Genomic DNA, 25,887 nt, shown 5'->3' with positions numbered 1-25,887 from the left:
AACAGCAATAGCAACAATTTCAGGAACCATGATCATTTGCCATCCCCTGATGTGGTATGGAATGAGTCTCTTGGCAAGCATATTTGATTTTCTTAGAGATTTCCTAGGAAAAAAAGTATCTCTGTGACACTTTTTAAAACGAGCTCACTTTTCAAATTAGCTTATTTCTGATGTCTTAGCTTTTTAACCTAAGGACTAAATCAATGAAAACTTGCCTGTCATAAGAGCTTAAAATTTTTTTTTCTGGAGAATTTTAGGTTAGCAAAATGACTGAAAGGTGTTCTTTCATTATAGTTTTCTTGCTTTTATGCCATATTCAATTACTGATAGATTTTCCAAAAGAACACTAGACAAAAATCCTTCCTGTCACACTACAGCATAGTGTAGTGATTAAAAAAGCACTGACTCTGAAGCCTGCTTTCCTCAGTTTAAATTTTGGCTGAATATATACTGGTTATGTGACCTTGGGCTAGTTTTTTAACTTTGGAGCCTCTGTTTTCTCGTCTGTAAAATACTACTTGCCTTATATGGTTATTGTCATGATTAAATGAGCTAGTATATGTAAAATATTTATAACAATGTCTGGAATATAATGAGCTCTATGTATCCATCAGCTCTTATTCACTAAGCTGAATACAATTCCTGCTTAGCATTTATTTAAAACAACCATGATTGAAATGGTTGAAGTGTTTAAATTTGGTCATTCATTCAACAGGTACAGCATCTTTCCAAACTATGCAAATCTGTCCACCATGGCAGCTGCATACCGGTTCTCAGCAGTTAGCTTAGTGTTTGAGAATAAAGGCTTTGGAGTCAGAAAATCTGGCTCTGAATCCCAGTTCTACCATATTCTAACAACGTGACCTTGAAAAAATTAATCAACCACTGAAGCCACAGTTTCCTCACCTATAAATAGGGATAATGACCACTTCATATTAAGGTACAGATGAAGAACTGAGATAAGTGTAACATATAAGTACTGAGCCCAACATATATTAGACCCTCAGTAAACGGAAGCTACTTCTCCCTGTCCTGCAAATTCTACAGATACACCCACATGGTAACAATGGATTCAAAACCCAGAAAAACTACTGTTATTATAGTTAAATTCACATATCCAGGAAAAGCCCTGAATGAGAACCCTGTGCCCCTCTACTGTGATCATACTTCAGGAGAAATACTTAGTGTTAACTGGAAATTTATTTAAGAGTTGCTGACCTAACTAAGACTGTAATTTCAAGGGGAAAGTGTTATTCTAAAACATAAAATTGTTTTAAAATTGTGACAAAATTCTTCAGTGTTCTCAATTAAGTAGCAACACAAGAAGCAGAATGAATACTATGAAATGCAAATGATGATTATTGATATAAAGGAATTGACTTTAGGGACTGTTCATCAAGTCAGGGGGTTTCTGAAGGACAATTAATTCTCATCTATTAGCCTAACTCATCAAAATACTGTTTTGAAACTTCCATTTAGAACTAATTACTGCTTACTGGTTTGTTACAGATGTGAAACAAGATTGATGGCTAATGCTCTATGCCTCTCTAGCTGAACTGTAATATGTGGTACAATTACTGGGATAACGTTCAATTTTAATCTAAGAGGCCATCTACTGTACAATGTTTAATATAAGCTTAAAAATATCTTATCTTTAGGTACATACATATTTGTTTTTATTTTGCTTAAAAGACACAATCTTGAAATTTAAAATGTGATCACTTAAAAGCATATAATCATTAATATCATACTTATAGTAGTTAACATTTCCCAAATATTGCATAAACACTATGGGACTTTTTCTCTTGCTGAGAGAAGGACTAAGAAAAGTAACAAAGTGGGGAGACTTCAATCTTCTCAGCACTCATGACCATCTGACATATTACATATTTGTTTGTTTATTGTCCTTCTCCCACTCTGAGAATGTATGCTACACAACAGCAGGGATTGTGTCTGTTTACAGTAATTATAAAACTAAAGCTTTTGAATCTTGCTGTTCAGAGGATTTTCTTTTTCTTCTTCTTTTTTTAACCTCAGAAGTACCAATTCATATATTTATACATATAAGGGCTCCTATTTATTTTTAAGTAGTTCAAATAGCACTCTTAAAGATTTTTTAAAATTTGCTATTACCATTTGGACGTATAAGAATATTCATTGCACAGGTAGACAGACAGAAATAGAAAATTAGTTACACAGAAACACAGAAATACTTTTGAGAGGGACAAATAAAAGTTTGCATATATCATCTCATCCATTTTTGCTCTCTTTTGCAGAATGACTTTAATATCTCTAACTGTAACTGTATCAGTAGTATCTTTCTATAGAGCCATTTTCAGGCCATTTCTCATATTAAGGCCAAATTATGTTACAGAAATAAACTTTTTTTCTCAATGACTCATAACTAATTTCTTTCAATTTCAATACAGCCTAAAGGATCCCTTTTTAAAGAATTACTGTAATCAATTAGGAACATTTAAGCAATATAAATGCTAGAACATATTAACAAATTTATACAAAAACAACACTATATTTATGTAACACATTAATAACTAGACTGAACACACTAGCTAACAATTAATCAGGCACTAAACACTTACTACACCTAGGTAACATACCAGCTAACAGTTAAACAGGCTTACTTAATTTAATTGCCAGTAATATACTCAATAGAAACCCAATTATTACTTATTTTCCAGGAGTATACTCAACAGGTAAACACAGATCAGGGCCTCAAGCCCCATAAAGAACTGTACCTAGAAAACAGAAGATACAGAGGTCAGAGCAAGGGGGTTTGTTCTGGAAGCATGACTCAGGCTTAGGTCTAGGGGACTTGAACTGCTGAACTAATATATACCTGATCCACTTTCACACTGATGACCCACTCATTCAGACAGATGCCCAGACATGTAACTGGAAACAATTTCTCTCCTTGCAGCTTTCCAAGGCCCCAAAAGTCTCTGGAGAGCCGGTAGAACACAGAAAAACCCAACTGCAAAGCCTCTAGACTAAATAAAGTCCAGCAGCTACAGAAGGCTTGGTTACCACGCTTACCTATTCTGCTGGGGCCCCAGAGCCTCAGGTCGCGTTCCATCTGGGTTGTCAAATTGTTACCAAACGAAGCTGGTAAATTATTTTGGCTGTGTGCTCATATGACCAATTTCTGAGACACCGGGGTTTCAAACAGAAAGAGTTTATTGGTAGGCATGAAGCAGGAAATCAGATGGCCTACTGAATGAAAAATCTGTCTCTCAGAACTGCAGTAATTCTGATAGTATTATAGCATTAAAAGGTGGGCTAGTTTTAGGATAAAGAGCCCAATGGCACCAGTAGATGTAATTAGAGGTGATTTAATTATTGAGTATGCACAGATTGATTATATGCTTAGTCCCAGAACATATGTAAGAAAATGGCAGGCTTAATATGATAATGGATATGATTTTTAGTATTATAATGAAGTATAGGTGATTTATAGGTTAAAGTCTAAGCTACCCCACATGCCAGGCAGGCCTATTTTGATTAGATCCAGTCTCGGCTATCAAGATAACTTTGGATTTGGGGTGAGTTAGTTTTCGACTGCCCCAAGACCCTTCATTAATAAACATTAAGGGTTGTTTAGTGATCCCCAAACTCTAAAGTCAAAAAAGTAGATAAATGGGTACAATGAAGGTTAGTCACAAAATTTTACAAATCACAAGGGTACAAGACAAAGGTATTACAATCATTATCAGAGTTCAAGGTATCTGGATTACAGTTAAAAGATTTCAAGTATTTCCCTCTGTCTACTCCAATATACCAGAAAGCAAAAAGGAATATTTGTATAATGATTTAGCACCATAATCATCCCTTAAATCCTAATTGCTCAGCCACACTAACATAAATGAATAAATCAATGGCTATAATGCTAGAAGTTCTTCAGTATTCATGTACTTCTAAGATGATATTCATTCTAACTGCTCTAAAGAAGAGATTGGCACAAGCTTACCAGGAAATATTTAGAAAAAAGCCAGAAAAGTCTTTTAAAGTTGCATTGAGTTAGCAATGAATATGAAGGAAATCTCAGATTGTTTTTAGCTCATTATAGATTGGTTTGTACCAGTGAGTGAAGACAACAAATTAATAATGTAGCTGGGGAAACAACTGCTTCTAGCTCGGAGTTGGATTGTGGAGGGGTATAACTTTTTCTATGAAGAAATTAAGACCTTATGTTACTGCAGATGATTCCCTATTCTTCATTACTAATTAACTATGCCAAGAAAAATTTTTAAATACTGGAGACAGATATTTCCATTCTGTTCTTCTCTTGAAAATCTTCAAAAAATAATAAGGAAAATAAGAATCAAAAAAGCAGATTCCATCTCTGATGAAACTAGAGATATCTTTTTACAGTCCTGGATTACAATATATGAAGATGCCAAATAGATGGGGGATTCATAAATGATTTAACAGATAAAAGAAGTTAAAATAATGCCTACCAGGGAAAATATCAAAAATAACAAATGGTCATTAACGCCTCAGAAAAGTATAAAATTAGAAGCATCAGGTATTGCAGAAGACAGGGTGAGGAAGGAAGCTTAAGCACAGAGATTATTTGTTGCATAAGAGGCAATTAAGTCCTGAGATCTCCATTGCTACCCTGCCCAGACAGGTGACTACCTTCCCCAAGACCCACAGGAAAGATAATTATATTGACTAGAGAAATTGAGCCAGAGAGAATCTGAGCTTAGGGACAATAATCACAGAACAGTGTAGGGATCAGATATGGGACTAAAAACAGGAGACTGAGTAAAAGTATGGATATTGTATTATGAAACCAGAGCCCTCTTCTCCAGCCCACTCCAGAATGCTAACATCCAGGATATATACCTCTAGGCAGGATGTTGGAGGATGTTTTGCTAGAAAAAATGAAAAGCACAAGAAAAAAATATATGAACACTGACTTTTGGGTATTTCCAATAAAGGTTTGCTGGGTCATCCTAATGCTTTTCAGTTAAACGTCTCTCTTACACATAAGATTCTAATCAACTTTTCAGAGTCCAACTGTTAAATATGAGATAAGATCACACATTGCATCCACAAAACAAGAACAATATGCTATAAAAAGAAGGAATGACTGGAAAAAAAAAAAGCGGGTTTTTGGAGTTTAGAAATATGAGAGCCAAAATGAAAATTGTAAATGGAATGGAAGATAATGTTGAGGCAATCTCAAAGGTGGGATAAAAAACAAAAAAGAAAAACAAATATATAGAAAACAGGAGAGAAAAGTTAAGAAAGAGAGCATCTGTACAAGGAAATCAGATTTTTGATTAATAGGACTTGCGGACGGAGAGAATAGAGAAAATGGTGGAGAGGAAATTATCAATAAATAAGACAAAAAGGATTTCCAGAATTGAAGGCTCTATCTCTAGAGCTCAGTAAATGCCAACAGAATAAATGAAATTTCAGAATAATGGTGGTAAAAAGAAAATCCTAAAAGCTTTTGGAGAGAACAAAGGGTATACATAAGGGATAAGGAATAAGAACAGGACCACATTACTCAACAGCAATATTGGAAGCTCAAGACAATGGGGAAAATATCTTCAAAATTCTGAGGGAAAATAATTCACAATCTAGAGTTATATACTATGTCAAGTAAATAATAAAGTGTGGAATTGAAATAAAGATAGTTTTATAAAGAATCAAAACAGTCTAAAAGATATGAAAACACATGAAAAGTCTAAAAAGTATGCTATAAATCCTTCCACAGGAGTCTACTGGAGGACGTGTTCCATCAAAATGAGGAATAAAATCAAGGAAGAAGATGACATGGGATCAAACACAGAAGAGAAGTGATAGGATTTTCCAGGCTAACAAGTAGATGGTAATCCTTAAGAACATTCTGGGTTCAGGTTGGAGCTGGATGGAGGGTTCTAGGATGGGTATCTCCAGGAGGAAAAATAGAGACATTTTAAGTGTTACAGAATGACTTAGCTATAGATTTGAAGAAAATTAAGCAAATTTAAAAATGAGGCACTCATAACTCCAGAAAAAACAAAATTGTTCAAGAAAATAAATATTATCATAGAACCTCCTTGGCTCCACAAGGAACTATATTTGCAAAGTCTTAATACTGAAATATGGATTCAGCAAAAAAAAAAAAATGATGATTTAACTGTACTGGGATGGTGGTAGGAAGGAGGGTAGAATAGTTAAAATTCTAATCATCTATAATAAGACACAATAGATAATATGTAAAACCAATGAAACAAGTTATAGCAGTACATAAATTTTATTTAGAAATATCGTGGTAAAGAACAGAGAAACAGTTCTAAAAATTAATTATGACTGCCTTTGAGGAATGGGTGGGTGGGGAATAGAAGAGAATTGCTATTTTTTATTAAAAAGGCATTAAAATAATGCCTTCCAACATTATTTGATTTTCTAAACTATGTGCATATGTTACTTGGTAAAAATAAAAATTTAAAACTCAAATGTATACAAAATATTAGGGGCAGTAAAATATATTAGGTAGAGTTTTTAGGTTGGACTGAAAATAAATTACTTGATTATTTACAGTGTGCTCTTATGTAAAACCATATAACTTCTCTGAGCCTTAACTTCCTTTTCTTTTTATGAGAAGACTGATTATTTTTAAGGACACTTCTAGCTCTAATGCTCTAATTTCTTAATAATAAAGTATTCCTGGCATACCTCTATATAATTTTGTTCAGTCTGAACTGAATCTCCGGATTTTTGCCTCCTTGATGTCAAAATAAAAATTGCATATTCTCAACCTCGGTATCATATTGTACCTGGGAGGCCAGTCTCCGCATAGCTTCTTCCTGCCGCCTGCGCATTTCTGGTGTTCCTGGGCAGCTTCCACTGGTGATAGAAGAGTGTGCTGAAGGTGGCTGCGTGAGTGGCAGCTCTCTGTTGGCATCCACATCTAGATTAAAAAGATGAGATAACCATAAAACTCTTGAGCTAAAGGAAGACTGATTAAATTCCATTTGTTTTATGACCCAGTAATTCCACTCCAAGGAATATATACAAGAGAAATAAAAACACATGTTCATACAAAAACTTGTACACAGATGTTCGCAGAAGCATGACTTATAACAGCTAAAAGTGGAACTAATCCAAATGTCTCATCAACTGATGAATGGATAAATAAAATGTGGGATATCCAGGCAATGGAATAATACTTGATAAAAAGTAATGAAATATAGATACATGCTACAGTGTAAAGGACCTTGAAAATATTATGCTAAATAAAAAAAGCAAGTCACAAAAGGCCACATATTATATAAATCCACTTATATGCAATGTCCAGAATAGGCAAAACCATAGATAGAAAACATATTAGTGGTTGATTAGGCTGGGGGTAGAGAAGTAGGTAAAGAATGGGGATTGAGTACTAACAGGCTCAGGGTTTCTTTTAGGGGTAACAAAATGTTCTAAAATTAAGACTGTGGTGATGGTTGCACAATCTTATGAATATACTGAAGAACACTGAATTTCACATTTCAAATGGGTGAATGCTATAGTATGTGAATTACAGGTTAATAAAGCTGTTTATAAAAATTTCTATTTGTTTATGTTATTGAAAAATGTATTTTCATCCAATACAGGAGTTATAGACTATATTCATGAATACAGATCATGCTTTAAAAATAGGCATTCAAATAAGCAGACTGTTATTTGAAATTATCTGATGGTCAAAAGCTATTGAAAAGGAGGAATAGGGGAGAGCAGTCCTCATTTAACTCTATTCATAAGACTGAATTCAGGCTTCTTTCATCCAACTGGTGGAGTAAGTTTCCTGGTCACTGGATAGGATTCTGAATAACCGTAAGCGAGGGGGCTGGGGAGAAAGGGAATGAGGAAAAATAGTAAAGAAAAAAGCCTAAAGAAATATGTGACACTTTGTGTTGAGGTAAAGCTCAGTGACTGGCTATCACTTATTTCATTTCTGCTGTTTATTCCCTCCATCTTACCCCTGTTTCCTTTTATCTGGCATTTAATTTTGTGAGTAATTATTGTCTGAATACCCTGTGTCTTAGAGCTATTTCCTTCTGGAGATGCTCTCCTTTCTGTCTTACTTTCTGTTTCATATTCAGAGAACAGTAGAAATAAATGAAAGTTAACAGATAAACAGTCAATGTATATAAAAAATCTGGCAAACAGACTGAGAGGAGCAGAGTAGGGAGGGTGGGGGTAACTTAACAGCTGTTTGGAGACTGTGGCAGCTGTTGGCAATGTCAAATCCAAATAATAACTACACTAAGACTCTTAGGGATAGGAACAAATAGTCTTCTCTTACCGTACTGGGTATACTTGTGGTTAACGTGATAATGCCTGAATTACAAAACAGGTCTATTTTCACAAAATGGTTTTGTTCTTTGTGTATGTGCACATGTGCATGCATGTGCGTGTGTGTATGCATGTACGTGTGTGTGTGATGGTGGTAGTGGAGACTGATGTGGGAATCAGGTGTGGGAAAGAGTGTAGGTGGATAGCAGGATGACAGGCTAGTGCTTGCCTTGACAGCTTTTCTGTACCTGCCCAGGGAAATGACAAGGAGATGGTGGGCTGGAAGCTGAGTGTCTGTGGGGGAAGAATAGAACCAAGCAATACACTGCAGACTAGACTGCTAATATCTTCCACAGCAGTACTGTTCTGTGTGGAGGAGGCAGTGGCAGAAGAAAGAACAACAGATGATACATAGATGGAAGATGGGGGCTTCAATAATTTTCGATTTATTTCCATTATTACAACTATATCATTGGCATCACTGAGGTTTATTTAGGAATGCCAATGGAATTCTAAATAAACCCACCTGAGCTTAATGCACATTAAACTGTAAAAATTAAGCGTCTCTCTCTATATAGATATCTTTCCTATTCATCAACAAAATGTGTTCCTATGCTGCCAGTAACATTTCCAGTGCTAGCTTATATAATAACAATTAGATTTATGTCCTAAAGTAGTTTGCATTGTATCATTTTTAAAAAATTTTTTATTTTTTGCATGGGCAGGCACCAGGAATTGAACCCGGGTCTCTGACATGGCAGGTGAGAACTCTGCCTGCTGAGCCACCATGGCCCGCTCATCAAATACTTATTTTTTTTCCATGTTTTTTATTGTGAAATATATATATATATATAAAGAAAAGAAAGAAAAGTAATAATTTTCAGAGTACACTTCAACAAGTAGTTACAGAACATATTTCAGAGTTTGTTACAAGTTACCATTCCACTATTTCAGATTTTTCCTTCTAGCTGCTCCAAAACACTAGAGACTAAAAGAAATATCCACAGTGATTTAGCAGTTATACTTGTTCGTTAAATCCTATTTTCTCTGTTATAACTCCTCTTCCTCCTTTGATCCTTCTCCCAATCCATAGGGATCTTTAGGCAACGCCCTTTCTGACTTTTTCATGTTGAGATGCGGTGTCAATACCAAGGAATAGAAGGATGTAATTAGTTGATAATCTTGGAGATGCTGGTCCCTCTGGGTTTCAGGATTGATCTGGACTAGGAACCCTCTGGAAATTATAGGCTCCAGGAAATCAAATTTAGTGCATGCAACTTTTTTTTTTTTTATTAATTAAAAAAAGAATTAACAAAACAATTAGAAATCATTCCAATCTACATGTACAATCAGTAATTCTTAGTAACATCACATAGTTGCATATTCATCATTTCTTAGTACATTTGCATCGATTTAGAAAAAGAAATAAAAAGACAACAGAATAAGAATTAAAACAATAATAGAAAGAAAAAAAAACAAAAACAAAAACAAAAAACCTATACCTCACATGCAGCTTCATTCAGTGTTTTAACATAATTGCATTACAATTGGGTAGTATTGTGCTGTCCATTTCTGAGTTTTTATATCCAGTCCCGTTGTACAGTCTGTATCCCTTCAGCTCCAATTATCCCTTCTCTCTTTTTTTTTTTTAATTAACGGAAAAAAGAAATTAACCCAACATTTAGAGAGCATACCATTCTACATATGCAATCATTAATTCTTAACATCATCACATAGATGCATGATCATCATTTCTTAGTACATATGCATTGGTTTAGAAGAACTAGCAAATAACTGAAAAAGATATAGAATGTTAATATAGAGAAAAAAATAAAAGTAATAATAGTAAAATCAAAACAAAACAAAACAAAACAAAACAAAAACCTATAGCTCAGATGCAGCTTCATTCAGTGTTTTAACATGATTACTTTACAATTAGGTATTATTGTGCTGTCCATTTTTGAGTTTTTGTATCTAGTCCTGTTACACCGTCTGTATCCCTTCAACTCCAATTGGCCATTATCTTACCCTGTTTCTACCTCCTGCTGGACTCTGTTATCAAGGACATATTCCAAATTTATTCTCGAATGTCTGTTCACATCAGTGGGACCATACAGTATTTGTCCTTTAGTTTTTGGCTAGACTCACTCAGCATAATGTTCTCTAGGTCCATCCATGTTAATACATGCTTCATAAGTTTATCCTCTCTTAAAGCTGCATAGTATTCCATCGTATGTATATACCACAGTTTGTTTAGCCACTCTTCTGTTGATGGAGATTTTGGCTGTTTCCATCTCTTTGCAATTGTAAATAACGCTGCTATAAACATTGGTGTGCAAATGTCCGTTTGTGTCTTTGCCCTTAAGTCCTTTGAGTATATTCCCAGCAATGGTATTGCTGGGTCGTATGGCAATTCTATATTCAGCTTTTTGAGGAACCGCCAAACTGCCTTCTACAGTGGTTGCACCATTTGACATTCCCACCAACAGTGGATAAGTGTGCCTCTTTCTCCGCATCCTCTCCAGCACTTGTCATTTTCTGTTTTGTTGATAATGGCCATTCTGGTGGGTGTGAGATGATATCTCATTGTGGTTTTGATTTGCATTTCTCTAATGGCCAGGGACATTGAGCATCTCTTCATGTGCCTTTTGGCCATTTGTATTTCCTCTTCTGATAGGTGTCTGTTCAAGTCTTTTTCCCATTTTGTAATTGGGTTGGCTGTCTTTTTGTTGTTGAGATGAACAATCTCTTTATAAATTCTGGATACTAGACCTTTATCTGATATATCATTTCCAAATATTGTCTCCCATTGTGAAGGCTGTCTTTCTACTTTCTTGATGAAGTTCTTTGATGCACAAAAGTGTTTAATTTTGAGGAGTTCCCATTTATTTATTTCCTTCTTGAGTGCTCTTGCTTTAGGTTTAAGGTCCATAAAACCGCCTCCAGTTGTAAGATCCATAAGATATCTCCCAACATTTTCCTCTAACTGTTTTATGGTCTTAGACCTAATGTTTAGATCTTTGATCCATTTTGAGTTAACTTGTATAGGGTGTGAGAGATGGGTCTTCTTTCATTCTTTTGCACATGGATATCCAGTTCTCTAGGCACCATTTATTGAAGAGACTGCTCTGTCCCAGGTGAGTTGGCTTGACTGCCTTATCAAAGATCAAATGTCCATAGATGAGAGGGTCTATATCTGAGCACTCTATTCGATTCCATTGGTCGATATATCTATCTTTATGCCAATACCATGCTGTTTTGACCACTGTGGCTTCATAATATGCCTTAAAGTCAGGCAGCGCGAGACCTCCAGCTTCGTTTTTTTTCTCAAGATGCTTTTAGCAATTCAGGGCACCCTGCCCTTCCAGATAAATTTGCTTATTGGTTTTTCTATTTCTGAAAAATAAGTTGTTGGGATTTTGATTGGTATTGCATTGAATCTGTAAATCAATTTAGGTAGGATTGACATCTTAACTATATTTAGTCTTCCAATCCATGAACACGGTATGCCCTTCCATCTATTTAGGTCTTCTGTGATTTCTTTTAGCAGTTTTTTGTAGTTTTCTTTATATAGGTTTTTTGTCTCTTTAGTTAAATTTATTCCTAGGTATTTTATTCTTTTAGTTGCAATTGTAAATGGGATTCGTTTCTTGATTTCCCCCTCAGCTTGTTCATTACTAGTGTATAGAAATGCTACAGATTTTTGAATGTTGATCTTGTAACCTGCTACTTTGCTGTACTCATTTATTAGCACTAGTAGTTTTGTTGTGGATTTTTCCGGGTTTTCAACGTATAGTATCATATCGTCTGCAAACAGTGATAGTTTTACTTCTTCCTTTCCAATTTTGATGCCTTGTATTTCCTTTTCTTGTCTAATTGCTCTGGCTAGAACCTCCAACACGATGTTGAATAATAGTGGTGATAGTGGACATCCTTGTCTTGTTCCTGATCTTAGGGGGAAAGTTTTCAATTTTTCCCCATTGAGGATGATATTAGCTGTGGGTTTTTCATATATTCCCTCTATCATTTTAAGGAAGTTCCCTTGTATTCCTATCTTTTGAAGTGTTTTCAACAGGAAAGGATGTTGAATCTTGTCGAATGCCTTCTCTGCATCAATTGAGATGATCATGTGATTTTTCTGCTTTGATTTGTTGATATGGTGTATTACATTAATTGATTTTCTTATTTTGAACCATCCTTGCATACCTGGGATGAATCCTACTTGGTCATGATGTATAATTCTTTTAATGTGTTGTTGGATACGATTTGCTAGAATTTTATTGAGGATTTTTGCATCTGTATTCATTAGAGAGATTGGTCTGTAGTTTTCTTTTTTTGTAATATCTTTGCCTGGTTTTGGTATGAGGGTGATGTTGGCTTCATAGAATGAATTAGGCAGTTTTCCCTCCACTTCGATTTTTTTGAAGAGTGTGAGGAGAATTGGTACTAATTCTTTCTGGAACGTTTGGTAGAATTCACATGTGAAGCCATCTGGTCCTGGACTTTTCTTTTTAGGAAGCTTTTGAATGACTAATTCAATTTCTTTACTTGTGATTGGTTTGTTGAGGTCATCTATGTCTTCTTGAGTCAAAGTTGGTTGTTCATGTCTTTCCAGGAACCCGTCCATTTCATCTAAATTGTTGTATTTATTAGCGTAAAGTTGTTCACAGTATCCTGTTATTACCTCCTTTATTTCTGTGAGGTCAGTAGTTATGTCTCCTCTTCCATTTCTGATCTTATTTATTTGCATCCTCTCTCTTCTTCTTTTTGTCAATCTTGATAGGGGCCCATCAATCTTATTGATTTTCTCATAGAACCAACTTCTGGTCTTATTGATTTTCTCTACTGTTTTCATATTTTCAATTTCATTTATTTCTGCTCTGATCTTTGTTATTTCTTTCCTTTTGCTTGCTTTGGGATTAGTTTGCTGTTCTTTCTCCAGTTCTTCCAATTGAACAGTTAATTCCTGCATTTTTGCCTTTTCTTCTTTTCTGATATAGGCATTTAGAGCAATAAATTTCCCTCTTAGCACTGCCTTTGCTGCATCCCGTAAGTTTTGAAATGTTGTGTTTTCATTTTCATTTGCCTCGAGGTATTTACTAATTTCTCTTGCAATTTCTTCTTTGACCCACTCGTTGTTTAAGAGTGTGTTGTTGAGCCTCCAGGTATTTGTGAATTTTCTGGCATTCCGCCTATTATTGATTTCCAACTTCATTCCTTTATGATCCGAGAAAGTGTTGTGTATGATTTCAATCTTTTTAAATTTGTTAAGACTTGCTTTGTGACCCAGCATATGGTCTATCTTTGAGAATGATCCATGAGCACTTGAGAAAAAGGTGTATCCTGCTCTTGTGGGATGTAATGTCCTATAAATGTCTGTTAAGTCTAGCTCCTTTATAGTAATATTCAGATTCTCTATTTCTTTATTGATCCTCTGTCTAGATGTTCTGTCCATTGATGAGAGTGGGGAATTGAAGTCTCCAACTATTATGGTATTTGTGTCTATTTCCCTTTTCAGTGTTTGCAGTGTATTCCTCACGTATTTTGGGGCATTCTGGTTCGGTGCATAAATATTTATGATTGTTATGTCTTGTTTAATTGTTCCTTTTATTAGTATATAGTGTCCTTCTTTATCTCTTTTAACTGTTTTACATTTGAAGTCTAACTTGTTGGATATTAGTATAGCCACTCCTGCTATTTTCTGGTTGTTATTTGCATGAAATATCTTTTCCCAACCTTTCACTTTCAACCTATGTTTATCTTTGGGTCTAAGATGTGTTTCCTGTAGACAGCATATAGAAGGATCCTGTTTTTTAATCCATTCTGCCAATCTATGTCTTTTGATTGGGGAATTCAGTCCATTAACATTTAGTGTTATTACTGTTTGGATAATATTTTCCTCTGCCATTTTGCCTTTTGTATTATATATATCATATCTGACTTTCCTTCTTTCTACACTCTTCTCCATACCTCTCTCTTCTGTCTTCTCGGTTCTGACTCTAGTGCTCCCTTTAGTATTTCTTGCAGAGCTGGTCTCTTGGTCACAAATTCTCTCAGTGACTTTTTGTCTGAGAATGTTTTAATTTCTCCCTCATTTTTGAAGGACAATTTTGCTGGATATAGGAGTCTTGGTTGGCAGTTTTTCTCTTTTAGTAATTTAAATATATCATTCCACTGTCTTCTAGCCTCCATGGTTTCTGCTGAGAAATCTACACATAGTCTTATTGGGTTTCCCTGTATGTGATGGATTGTTTTTCTCTTGCTGCTTTCAAGATCCTCTCTTTCTCTTTGACCTCTGACATTCTAACTAGTAAATGTCTTGGAGAACGCCTATTTGGGTCTAATCTCTTTGGGGTATGCTGCACTTCTTGGATCTGTAATTTTAGGTCTTTCATAAGAGTTGGGAAATTTTCAGTGAAAATTTCTTCCATTAGTTTTTCTCCTCCTTTTCCCTTCTCTTCTCCTTCTGGGACACCCACAACACGTATATTTGTGCGGTTCATATTGTCCTTGAGTTCCCTGATACCCTGTTCAAATGTTTCCATTCTTTTCCCGATAGTTTCTGTTTGTTTTTGGAATTCAGATGTTCCATCCTCCAAATCACTAATTCTATCTTCTGTCTCTTTGAATCTATCATTGTAGGTATCCATTGTTTTTTCTATCTTTTCAACTTTGTCCTTCACTTCCATAAGTTCTGTGATTTGTTTTTTCAGTTTTTCTATTTCTTCTTTATGTTCAGCCCATGTCTTCTTCATGTCCTCCCTCAATTTATCGATTTCGTTTTTGAACAGGTTTTCCATTTCTGTTCGTATATTTAGCATTAGTTGTCTCAGCTCCTGTATCTCATTTGAACTATTGGTTTGTTCCTTTGACTGGGCCATATTTTCAATTATTTGAGCGTGATCCGTTATCTTCTGTTGGCGTCTGCGCATTTAGACAGATTTCCCTGGGTATTGGATCCAAAAGTTTGGAAGATTTTCCTGTGAAATCTCTGGGTTCTGTTTTTCTTATCCTGCCCAGTAGGTGGCGCTCGTGGCACACGTTTGTCTGCGGGTCCCACCAGTAAAAGGTGCTGTGGGACCTTAAACTTTGGAAAACTCTCGCCGTCTGGGGGGTTCGCTAGCCAAAGCGGCTTGAGCCGGCCCGGGGTCCGAACGCAGGGAGGGTTGCTGGTCGCCACAGCCCGGGAAAGAGCCCGTCCGAATTTCCTAGTCGGCCCTGGGCGACAAGCGTGGCGGGAGGGCGCCAGCGGCAGCGGCCCGCCCGAGAGAGTGCACGTTCCCCGGGAGTCACGGGTTTGGAAGGGGCCTCCCCCACCCGTCACCGTTCTCCGCGGCCTGGGGGTTTCCGATCCAATTCTCTCAGTTGGTCCGGGGGGCCGCGCGTGGTGTGGGCGCCAGCCGCCTTGGTTTCAGGGGACCGCCTCTCCAATTCTCCCAGCCGGCCCGGGAAGGGGGAAGGGAGTAACTCCGGCCGCTTGCCGCCCCGCCTGGTGAAGCCCGCGCGCCTCGGCGATCTCACCCGAGCTGCTTCTCTCAGCCAGCCAGCTGTTCCAGGATGGGGTACGCTGTCTTTTTTTATCTCTGTTGTGGCTTTGGGCGCTTTCTGTATCGTTTCTACTCCCCTAGTAGCTGTCCTGGAGAAGAAACTAAGATCCGCGCGTCTTACTAAGCCGCCATCTTCCAGGAAGTCCCAGTGCATGCAACTTTTATATAGTCTCAGTTCAAGCCTTAGGTGTTCTTAAGAGTTAATGGAAGTGATCTTAGTTGCAGTTTAGCAAACAATGGCAATTAGCAATATCTAACTCAAGCTTGTACAAAAGCAGTCTCCAATATAGCCTCTTGACTCCATTTGATCTCTCCCATCCACTGATACCTTATTTTATTACACTCCTTTTTCCTCCATTTCGTCAGGAAGGCATTGTCTAACCCATGGTACCAGGGCCAGATTTGTCCCAGGGAGTTAGGTGCCACGTTGTCAGGGAGACTTTCACCCCTGAATGTCATGTTTCATGTAGGGAGAAGGGTAATGATTTTCCTTGCAGAGCTGGACTTAGAAAGGGACAGAGGTAACATATGAGCAACAAAAGAGGTTTCCTGGAACCCATTCTTAGGCCTTGTTACAGGTAGTCTTAGCTTCTCCACCACAGCAATAATTTTCATTAAGGGCAAGCCTCAAAATCAAAGGCTTGGACTATTTTCTTGGGTGTCCCCAATGCCTGAGAGGGTTCCCAGGGTTTCACAGATGGGAAAGTTTAATAGTTTCAGTTTTTTTCCTTTGAACCTTCAAGGGTTCTACCAGTAGTTTTTAATTATCAGCCCACCATACTCTGAGATGCATCTGGGTATTACATTAAGCTATACAGAATTATAAGGCTTTGGTCCTGTTTTGGACTCCAGAAGTTTTGGTTATTTAAATAAGCTATCCAGACAGGTTGATTTAGATTGTGTGTTATAGAAAATTTAGGTTCTAGTGATAACAAATCTCTGTCTTTGGTCTCATATAGTAAGTGAAGGTCTGGAGTACATACACTATCATTTTTTAACCCTATATTCTGATTTACCTTAGTCCTGGCCAGAATGACTTTGTTTTTATCTCTAATTGAGACTTGATCTCTTTTTTTTTTGCTACTTTAACTGTTATTGTATATAGCTATACTAGCTTTCAGGGCTGCAGCACTCCATTTCTGGACCTTAGGTATCACAGAGTTACTCACAGTTTCAGGGAAATACCTGCTGATACACATACAGTTCAGTGTCTCAGAATCTAGAAAAACATAACTTCAGACTAAGTGTGGCTGCTGTAAGGGCTTACAATCTGGGCTCAAATTTTCTCATAAGAATCTTCTAAAGACCTCAACATATTTGTTCTTTTGTTTCTGGTTTACTTTGCACCACACATAAACTCCAAGGTTTATTCAGTTTGTAGTGTCATCCTGACATCCTCTTTTTTGCAGTTGCAACATATTTCATTATATAAATATAAATGTATCACAGTTCGCCATTCTGTTTCTTAGTCATTGTACCTTTCCGCTCTCTCCATCTATTAGGCATGACGGATAATGTCCAAAATAAACAAACCATGTCTTACAGTGTCCTCACTTGGTTGTACAATCAGCAGCACTCTTAATTTTAAACCATTGTTCATTGGTGCATTGAAACAAAGAACCGACAAACACATTTTCATCAAATAGCAAATCAAAACTACCCTTTATCTCTTATCCCTTCCCACTGCCAATTAGTTGCCCCTGCTAGTGCTGTGGTACTTATTGATGTCTTCCTGTCGACTATTAGCCATACCATGCAATTTTAGTTTCCCCCCTGTATCCCCCTACTATAAACCCTTCAGATCAGAACCCTTCCTGATCAGAACAGTGCTTCTGTTAAGATGACAGAAGTAGAATATAGTTTGGACATTAACAGATTACAACGAAGATTCCTTTGCATTGGGCAACTGCTGGTCCTGTGTATATTCTGGTAAATACATAATCATGTACCTTATCTTCTCTGACTCCTTTCAAAGTTAACTATTAGGCCACAGCTATGAACTCCATGATGGACATTCCTCTCCTGAACAGGGAATGTGCCAGTATATCTGTAGATCCTCAGTAAATAAATGAAAAAACATTAGAGAACAACTTGGCCAACTACTTTTAAAGAACCTCTGCTTTAGGGAGCAAATAGGTTTTATTTATTATTATTTTTTTTAATAGGTTGTTTTTTATTAACTCTCTCCCAGGCTCCCTTAGGAGAACCCCAAGTAACTCTGCTTTCTGAAACTGCAGCTCTTTTTGCCTGTGGAACTTATCTTCTGTCATGCATGATTCTACCATTCTCATATCTACAATGGTGATACGTAGAGGAGTTAGAGAGACTGTTAGTTATCTGGCTTTCTTTCTAACAGTAAAATAGTTAACCTCTTGGATTACTAGATAGGTAGTAGTCTGGTGTGAAAGATATTTAAGCACTCAAAGGACAAGAGTGGAATAGTACAGGAAGCTACTTCCAATAATTTCAGACATGTTCTTAGAATGACAGAATTTAGCACAGCTAAATCTTAAAGACTTAGATTTTAAAGATAACTAACCCAACTTCCTCATTTTACAGATGAGAAAATGGAGATGTAAAGAATTAGAGTAAATTTCTCAAAATCAGAAAATACAGACAGTCTGAGGGAGTGGAGACTCAAACCCTGGGTTTTTGACTCCCAGTACACTATGCAGATAGACCTCAGTACAGATTCATTTTGAAACTAAATAACTCTTCCATACCCTAACAAACAGGACTCTTGGTTCAACCAGTTTTATTCCTAGACACTGATTCTTCTTCCACAAGTTAAACTTCCATTAAGTTTACCAGGGGAAATCTGCCTACTTTAATGATGAGAGACTAATAATGAATTATTATTAATAATCTAGGAAGCCAGGATGTTTAGAGAATACTCAGTGAGTTTTTAGCACTATGCTGGACCCTGCCACTACTAAAATCTCAAACAAATAATTTCTAGTAGTTGCTATTTAAACTTTTGTGGTGGAACAGACTGCTGATTTGGACTAACAGAGCAGTAATTTCTTATATGTCCTCTTAAAACCAATAGAAATCAGGTAGACTGGTTCTTTGTTATAATGTACAGAGGAAGAACATTTCTTTTTATCTCCTTTACTTGAATGAGTTCCACCAATAAGGAAAGGCAGCATAAACAAAACTGGATAAGATAATGCCTCTGAAACCAGACTGCTTGGGCTCAAATTCTACTTTCACTAATTACCGGCTGTGAGATCTGGGTGGCTTACTTAACCTCTCTGAGTCTCAGATTCCTCACCTGTGAAATGAAATGAACTACCTCACTGAACTGTTATGAGGATTTGAAGAAATAATATTTGTAAAGTACTTACCGAGTACCTGCACATGGGAAGAATTATATAGTGTTTTTAAAAGAAATAAACAAGATCTTGGTGGTGATCACTAAGCTGTGCCGCGCTTGAGATGAAAGAAGCACTAATGCGTATGAGAGCTCTGCACCTTCTCAAAAGGAAGCAGGAGAAGCCCTTCAAGGATACAATGATGCTCAAGCCCAAGCAGTGCAATGCTGATATCAATAGCACGGAAATGAAGGCCACAAACAGAATGTATTGGCATGTAACAAGAAGAAATGGGCACAGGCTGAGCAAAAGCTGACAGCAATGGAGGCAGTTGGTTTTATAGGCAATTGTTATAATCATTATCCAAAGGAAAGAGTATCCATAAAGCCAGCAGGAAAGAGTTATAAATTTATTCCCAGCGAGAGGTTTTTCAGTCACATTTAGGTGACTGCTGGATATGTGGGTTAAATGTAAAGAGTATTTTACCTCTCAACTCTGAATTGATGGTCCTTACATGGAAGTCAGATTTTACAGATCCGAAAATAAAAGGATATGTAATCTAATATAAATATGCCAGAAAAATTTTGGAGCAATGAAGCAGAGCCTTCTTTAAAAAAGGAATACATACGTTTAGGGGAGGCATGTGGGCTGTCTGAGGCGATCTGTCTCATCCGTGTACCATGGCAACTGAGGGCCACCAATCTGGAGATGATAGCAGTTTTGCCGAACCCAATGTTTCCCACGATCACTACTCCTTGGTTCACACTGGCATTTGAACTTTGCAGCTGAGCATCTATTTCATGGAAAACCCAGTCCCGACCAACAAATACTGACTCTGTAGTGATGCTGGGCACTTCAAAGAGCAGAGGCTTCAGGGAGATATCTGGAGGCCTGTAAGGTGCAAAGCGGACTGAAAGGAACAATACGAAAACACAAATTTTAGGTTAAACTGTCAACATGAAGGGAAATAAAGAAAAAAAAAACGCAAGTTGTGATTCAGGAGACTATTACAGTTACCGTGTGCTAGTACCTTGGGTTTATTCAGAAAATGATAAAACTGAATCTCAGCTCTACATGGATAAGCAGTGACAAAAGTGCCGACAGGTGAGCTAGAGACATCTATCTGTTACTATAGTTGGCAGAATACTGATAAAACAGTAATAACTTTGTCAGAGCAGTCAGAAAGTCAGGTGATAGTTAAAGTTACTAAACAACTAGGATGGTCCAGGTACCTGCAATCGGTATGGATACAAGAGTAATGAAGAAGTAGGGCCGTAAAGACCTTCTACTCTGTTTGGCAATAACCTTTCAACTGTTGGAGTATGGGTAAAGGCAGGAGTGGAATTCCTGAGAGAGAAGGCAGGTGGTAGAATTCAAGATGGCTTATGAAAGCAACTCTTTACCAACCACTAAGTATATATTTCAATATTTAACAATCAATAATGGCTGTACCGTATGTATAAGTTAAATATTAGTCTCGAAGAAAGCAAAGTAAAGAGGATTCAAAAAAATCAATGAAAATAGTAATTTCTTTAAGTTCACGATAGCAGTTTTTACCTATCTAGTAGGTAACTAGTCTTTGTCACAAAGTCCCTAAAAGTTCTGACAGTTTAAAAGGTCTACGGTTAAGCCATCAGGGAAGAGAAAAACAAACTTTCACACAATGTCTTTGCACCTTTTGTGCTTGTACTCATGCCAATTTAAAAAAAAACAACAATTTTTGGCATATACACATTTGTCTTAGAGAAGGATCCTTATTGCTTTTCTCAAGATTTTTTCCTGTGCTTACATAGTTCTGGGATGCTTTAAGGCCAAACATTAGCCCTCTAAATATGCCTAATAGATATGACTTAGTTTCAGAGAAGATCAATCCTCAACCCTTTATTATGTCGATGGTAAAAGGAAGTGCTGCTTGACCCAACTTCGTGGGGTAGGTGCCCTCCTAAGTGCTCCCAGAGTATCTCTAAAAATGTATCACTTTATTTGTCTGGGACCAAGTACTTCATTTCTGTGTTTTTAACTCTAGCACAGTGCTTTACATGTATGTGTTCAATAAATGCTTACTAAAAAATTAATTTTAATAAGATATCACACTCTAACCACATTTTATATTCTGGAACACAAAAAAGGCCAAGGGTGGGAAGGGGAGAAAGGGAAAGCATAAAGGGGGGAAATTGGATCTATGTTTACTGTTTGTATTAGCCTAGAATATACTTGATGATAAGTATATTATAATTAAAAAATGGGATCCAGAGATGGCATACACACACATGGGTGCATGCATACACTTTCATTTAAAACTGTCTATAAGCTGTTACAATGACAATGAGCATTTTAAAAGGGATAACTCACTCAGAAGTAGTGAGAAATTAAAAAAATAAAGCCCAACTCTGACAAGAGAAGCAAAAGGCTTCCTATATCCGTTTTAATATGCCCCAATTTTTCATTAAAAGGTGTGTGTGTGTGGGGGGGTGGCTGTAGAGATATAGCTACATGGTTATTTATAATTTCCTGATTCATATCTCTTTACCAAAATCTATTTTTTAAAAACCTTCACTATGGTTACAGAATTCAGTGGATATTGAGAAGTCAGTGGAAAATGAGACTTAAACTTCTTAAAATATATTATTTTTATTTTTAGCCATATAGCTAATAGATTCTATTTTTACTTTTAACAAGGATTTCTTAGTTATAATTCACACTTCTAAACTATATATAATTCAGTAGTTTTTAGCGTATTCACAAAATTGTGCAACCATCACCACTATTCCTCACTCTGAACATCTTCATCATCCCCAAAAGAAACCTAGTACCCATTAACTGTCACTTTGTATTCCCCCAAGCACCTGGCAACCAAAAATCTAATTTCCATTGTTACAGATTTGCTTATTCTGGACATATCACATAAATGTAATATTACAAAATGTAATTTTTTGGGGGGTCTGGCTTCTTTTACTTAGTATTACTAATGTTGATGTTCATCCATGTTGTAGCATGTAGCAATACTTTTTTTAAATTTATAAGTATTTAATTAAATTTAAAATGTAAAGAATACAAGTTGGCAGAATTAAAAAGGGTAACTCACAAATGCAGAATCAGTTTATGATAATTTTACTTTTTCAATAAAGGGCATTGAAGAAACATGACAAATGGAAGTTACTTCTCCTCCAAGATGCTGAGTGTGTTTGCTCCTCTGGCACTTGGTAAGCATGTGAGATGCACAATTGTCTTCCTTTCTAGTGAGTTTTCCTGGCACACTTGCAGAAGGCTCCTGGTGAGCTCCACTGGTGCTCTGAAGCCTCCCTAAGTGTCCAATGGCATCTGAGATAGCAGCTTTCTGTTTACCAGGCTCAGTCTGCAGTACCTTGGGGAACTTTGACTGCCATTCAATGGATTAAAGCCACAACCTCTGTAAGAAAGTCTGAATCTCAGCCCATATCAACTGACAACAAACAGTATCATAATTGCTCTTAAAGGAAAAGCCAGATAATCTGCAGAAACATTTCCAGCTGGGGTCAGAGCCACTGCATGCCACCACTTGCTTGTTGCCTTGTAGGCACTGGCACAAAATACACATAGCACAGTTATCAGCACAAGATGTCAGGTGCTGGCTACTGGAGACAAAGGTAATGCTCCACGAGGTGGGGTTGTGACTTTCTAGGGTGGCACAACATACCTTGTCATCTTCTTGATCCTGGTGCAGCTTCACTGTGTCATTTCAGCTGGTAAAAGCCTAAAACTCCTGGTTTGGGTTCCAGACCACATTCTGGACATTCTGAGTCTGGGAGTTGAGGACACTCGCATGCTCATACTCATTCTCTTCATCAAATTCCCTGAGAGACATTCTTATCTTGGTTGTAGTTTGCTAGGTGTTTGCCAGATGGGGCCCATGCCACTGCTTTGACCTCATTTCCATGACCCTCCAAAGTGTATCCTGGTTCACTTCCAAGTGCAAACAATAGTGTCAAAGCTGGAAGAAGCCATGTGATTCTCAAAGGGAGACTAAGCCTCCATTCACACAGTTCTCTGGATACCCTCAAGAAGACAGACTTGCAGATCCACCTGCCACCCTCATGACCTCAGTGGTTGAGTGTATGGTCACCCCTAGGTGAAGCAAGTAGGATCCTTGTTGGGTTCCAGGCCAGGAACCAGCAATGGGAGTCCACCTGGGCTGGGATATGGCTCAGCAGCACTAGCAAGTTCATCATGGAAACCCAGCACAGGGTGACGAGTTTGGCAGCCACATACCAAGCCAGCTGTGGATCCTGCAGTCCAGTCCCAGAAAGGCATGTTGAAGTCACCTGTGTTAGTCAGACTGGCCTGATTCCCAGGTCTAGGTTTTTAACATGTAATGATTTATTTATAATCACTTCTGCCAATTTCCACCTTTTCTTTGGCAAAGTTATTCACTTCACATTTAAATCCATTCCCAATAAGATAGAATGACCATTTCATTATTTGGTTTCTATCTGTCATATGTATTTTTGATCCTTGTTTTCTCCATTTTTCTTTTCTTTGTTTAATTCATTTTGCTTTAATATTTCCTTTTGCTTTTCTCATTTTCTTTACTTATTTCATATTTTCTTAATGGTTGACCCAGTCAGAGGTCCTGGGGCTTGGATCTGGAAATCGTTTCTCTCTTTGAGGCTTTCTTAAAGAGCCAAAAGAATGCTGGCCCAACAGAGAAACTCCAATGTTCACAAAATGCGCAGTTATCTTGCTCACCTGCTCTGCTGGGGCTCCAGAGATTCAGGCGTTCATCCCATCTGTGTCACCAAATTGTTACCAGACAAAGGCTGTCGGTTCTTCTGCCCAACATACCCAATTACCAATTCCCGAGACACCGGGGTTTCCAAGAGAGTAAAAGTTTATTACTACACGTGTTGCAGGAGAATAGACTGCCTGTAGCAATACTTTATTTTTATTGCCGAATAACATTACATTGTACGGATATATCACATTATGCTTATCCATTTATTAGTTCATAAGCATTTGGGTTATTTTCACTTTTTGGCTATAACGCATACTGCTGCTATGAAAATTCATGTAGAAGTTTTGTGTGGATATGTTTTCATTTGTCTAGAAGTAGAATTGCTGGGTTATATGGTAACTATGTTTACCTTCTGAAGACTTGCCAAACTGTTTTCTCTAATTTACTTTTTTTTTCCTGATTCATTGTAAGATTAGTGGATACTATTAAACTTACGACTAGTAGAAATAATTAATTAGTTTTTGTTTTAAATTTAAGTATATGTGGCATAGAGAAGGGTTTTGTTACTACATCAGAGCCCATACAAATGTCAAGATTATAATTAAAATATAAGTTCCTGGTATTTAACTAAGAATTAAACTTGACTCAGCAATCCCAGTCTATCTCCAAGTCTTGTGAATTTTTTCTTTGAAAGGTCTCACATCATTCCCCTCAGTTCACTTTCACCGTTTCTACCTTCTCTCAGGCTTTCTCTAACTGCTCCGGCTTTCTATTTGGCATCCTCAAAGTCACTTTTTGCCTAAGCCATTCCATTTCTCATATTTCTATCAGAATGGTTCTTTATTACTATGATTTGCATCATGTCATTTTCCTTCTTCTAAAATCTTCAGTGGTCTATTTTCTGCCATATCAAATCTAAGCTCCTCACCAGATTCTAAAGGCTGTCTGTAAGACAACTCAACTCAACCATCTCCACTCCTTACAGCTCCCCAATGAGTGCCATTAGGTGGACAAGACAGTCTCCTAAGCATGACTTAGCAAACTGCTTCAATTCAGTCCCTGTGCCTCAGTGCATGTTGTCACTCTTACTTAAAATGCCCCTTTCTTCTATTTAAACCCTGTCCATATGTTATGGTCCAGCTTAATTTTCATCTTCTTCATAGTATCTTCCCTAATTAATCTAGGTCCTTTTTCATTTTTCTCTTCTCTAAACTGAAAAACTAAGTTTATACCATATGGTATATAGTGCTTAATTATTGTTAATTTATACTGCTCATTAACATTTTTAAAACATTTTTTACTGTGAAATACATATACAAAAAAGCAACAAATTTCAAAGTCCATTTTAACAAGCAGTTATAGAACAAATTGCAATGTACATAGTTCCACAATTTCAGGTATTTTCTTCTATCTACTCGAAGACACTGGAGACTAAAAACAAATATCAATATAATGTTTCAGTAGCCATACTCATTTGTTAAATCCTATCTTCTCTATTACAACTCCTCCTTCTCCTTTGAGCTTTCTCCGAATCTTTAGGAATAATTAGGCAATGAAAATTCTAACTTCTTAATGTTGAAAAGGGTGTTGACAATAAGGGGTAGGGGAATGCAACTGGTTGCGTTCTTCGAGAGACTAGAAACCCTGGGTTTTCAGGGCTTATCTAGCCTAGGAACCATCTGGAGGTTTTAGGTTTCTGAAAAATAAACTTAGTGAGTACAACTTTTATAGAGTCTCAGATAGAGCCCTGGGGAGTCTTTAGGGTTTATAAGAATACCGTTGATTGGGCCCTGGCATATCATGGCAATTAGCAATATATAGCTGAAGCTTGCATAAGAGTAACCTCCAGAATAGCTTCTCAATTCTATTTGAAATCTCTTAGTTACTGATATGTCATTATGTTAAATTTCTTCCTCCCCTTTTGGTCAGGTAGGCATTGAGGATTCCATGGCACCAGAGCCAGGCTCACCCCTACGAGTCATGTTCCACATTGCCAGGGAGACTTACACTCCTGGACATCATG

At 37.1% G+C, this 25,887-nt stretch overlaps 1 protein-coding gene and 1 pseudogene across 13 annotated transcripts in view; both read right to left on the bottom strand.

The window, feature by feature from the left end:
• TANC2 (tetratricopeptide repeat, ankyrin repeat and coiled-coil containing 2) overlaps positions 1-25,887 on the bottom strand; it is a 642,298-nt gene that overhangs the window by 114,956 nt on the left and 501,455 nt on the right. For all 13 annotated transcript variants that reach the window (XM_077163513.1, XM_077163519.1, XM_077163523.1 and 10 more), the window contains 2 exons: positions 19,782-20,063; positions 6,792-6,925 (listed from right to left, as the gene is read on the bottom strand). In XM_077163513.1, the coding sequence (XP_077019628.1) occupies positions 6,792-6,925; positions 19,782-20,063 (416 nt within the window). The remainder of the gene's footprint in view (positions 1-6,791; positions 6,926-19,781; positions 20,064-25,887) is intronic.
• LOC143686979 (putative cytosolic iron-sulfur protein assembly protein CIAO1 pseudogene) lies at positions 22,095-25,131 on the bottom strand (annotated as a pseudogene).

Source organism: Tamandua tetradactyla, chromosome 6 (assembly GCF_023851605.1).
Source record: "Tamandua tetradactyla isolate mTamTet1 chromosome 6, mTamTet1.pri, whole genome shotgun sequence".
In the NCBI taxonomy this organism is placed as follows: domain Eukaryota; kingdom Metazoa; phylum Chordata; class Mammalia; order Pilosa; family Myrmecophagidae; genus Tamandua; species Tamandua tetradactyla.
The sequence above is the reverse complement of the archived record's forward strand: the minus strand, read 5'-3'. Positions and strand labels throughout refer to the sequence as shown.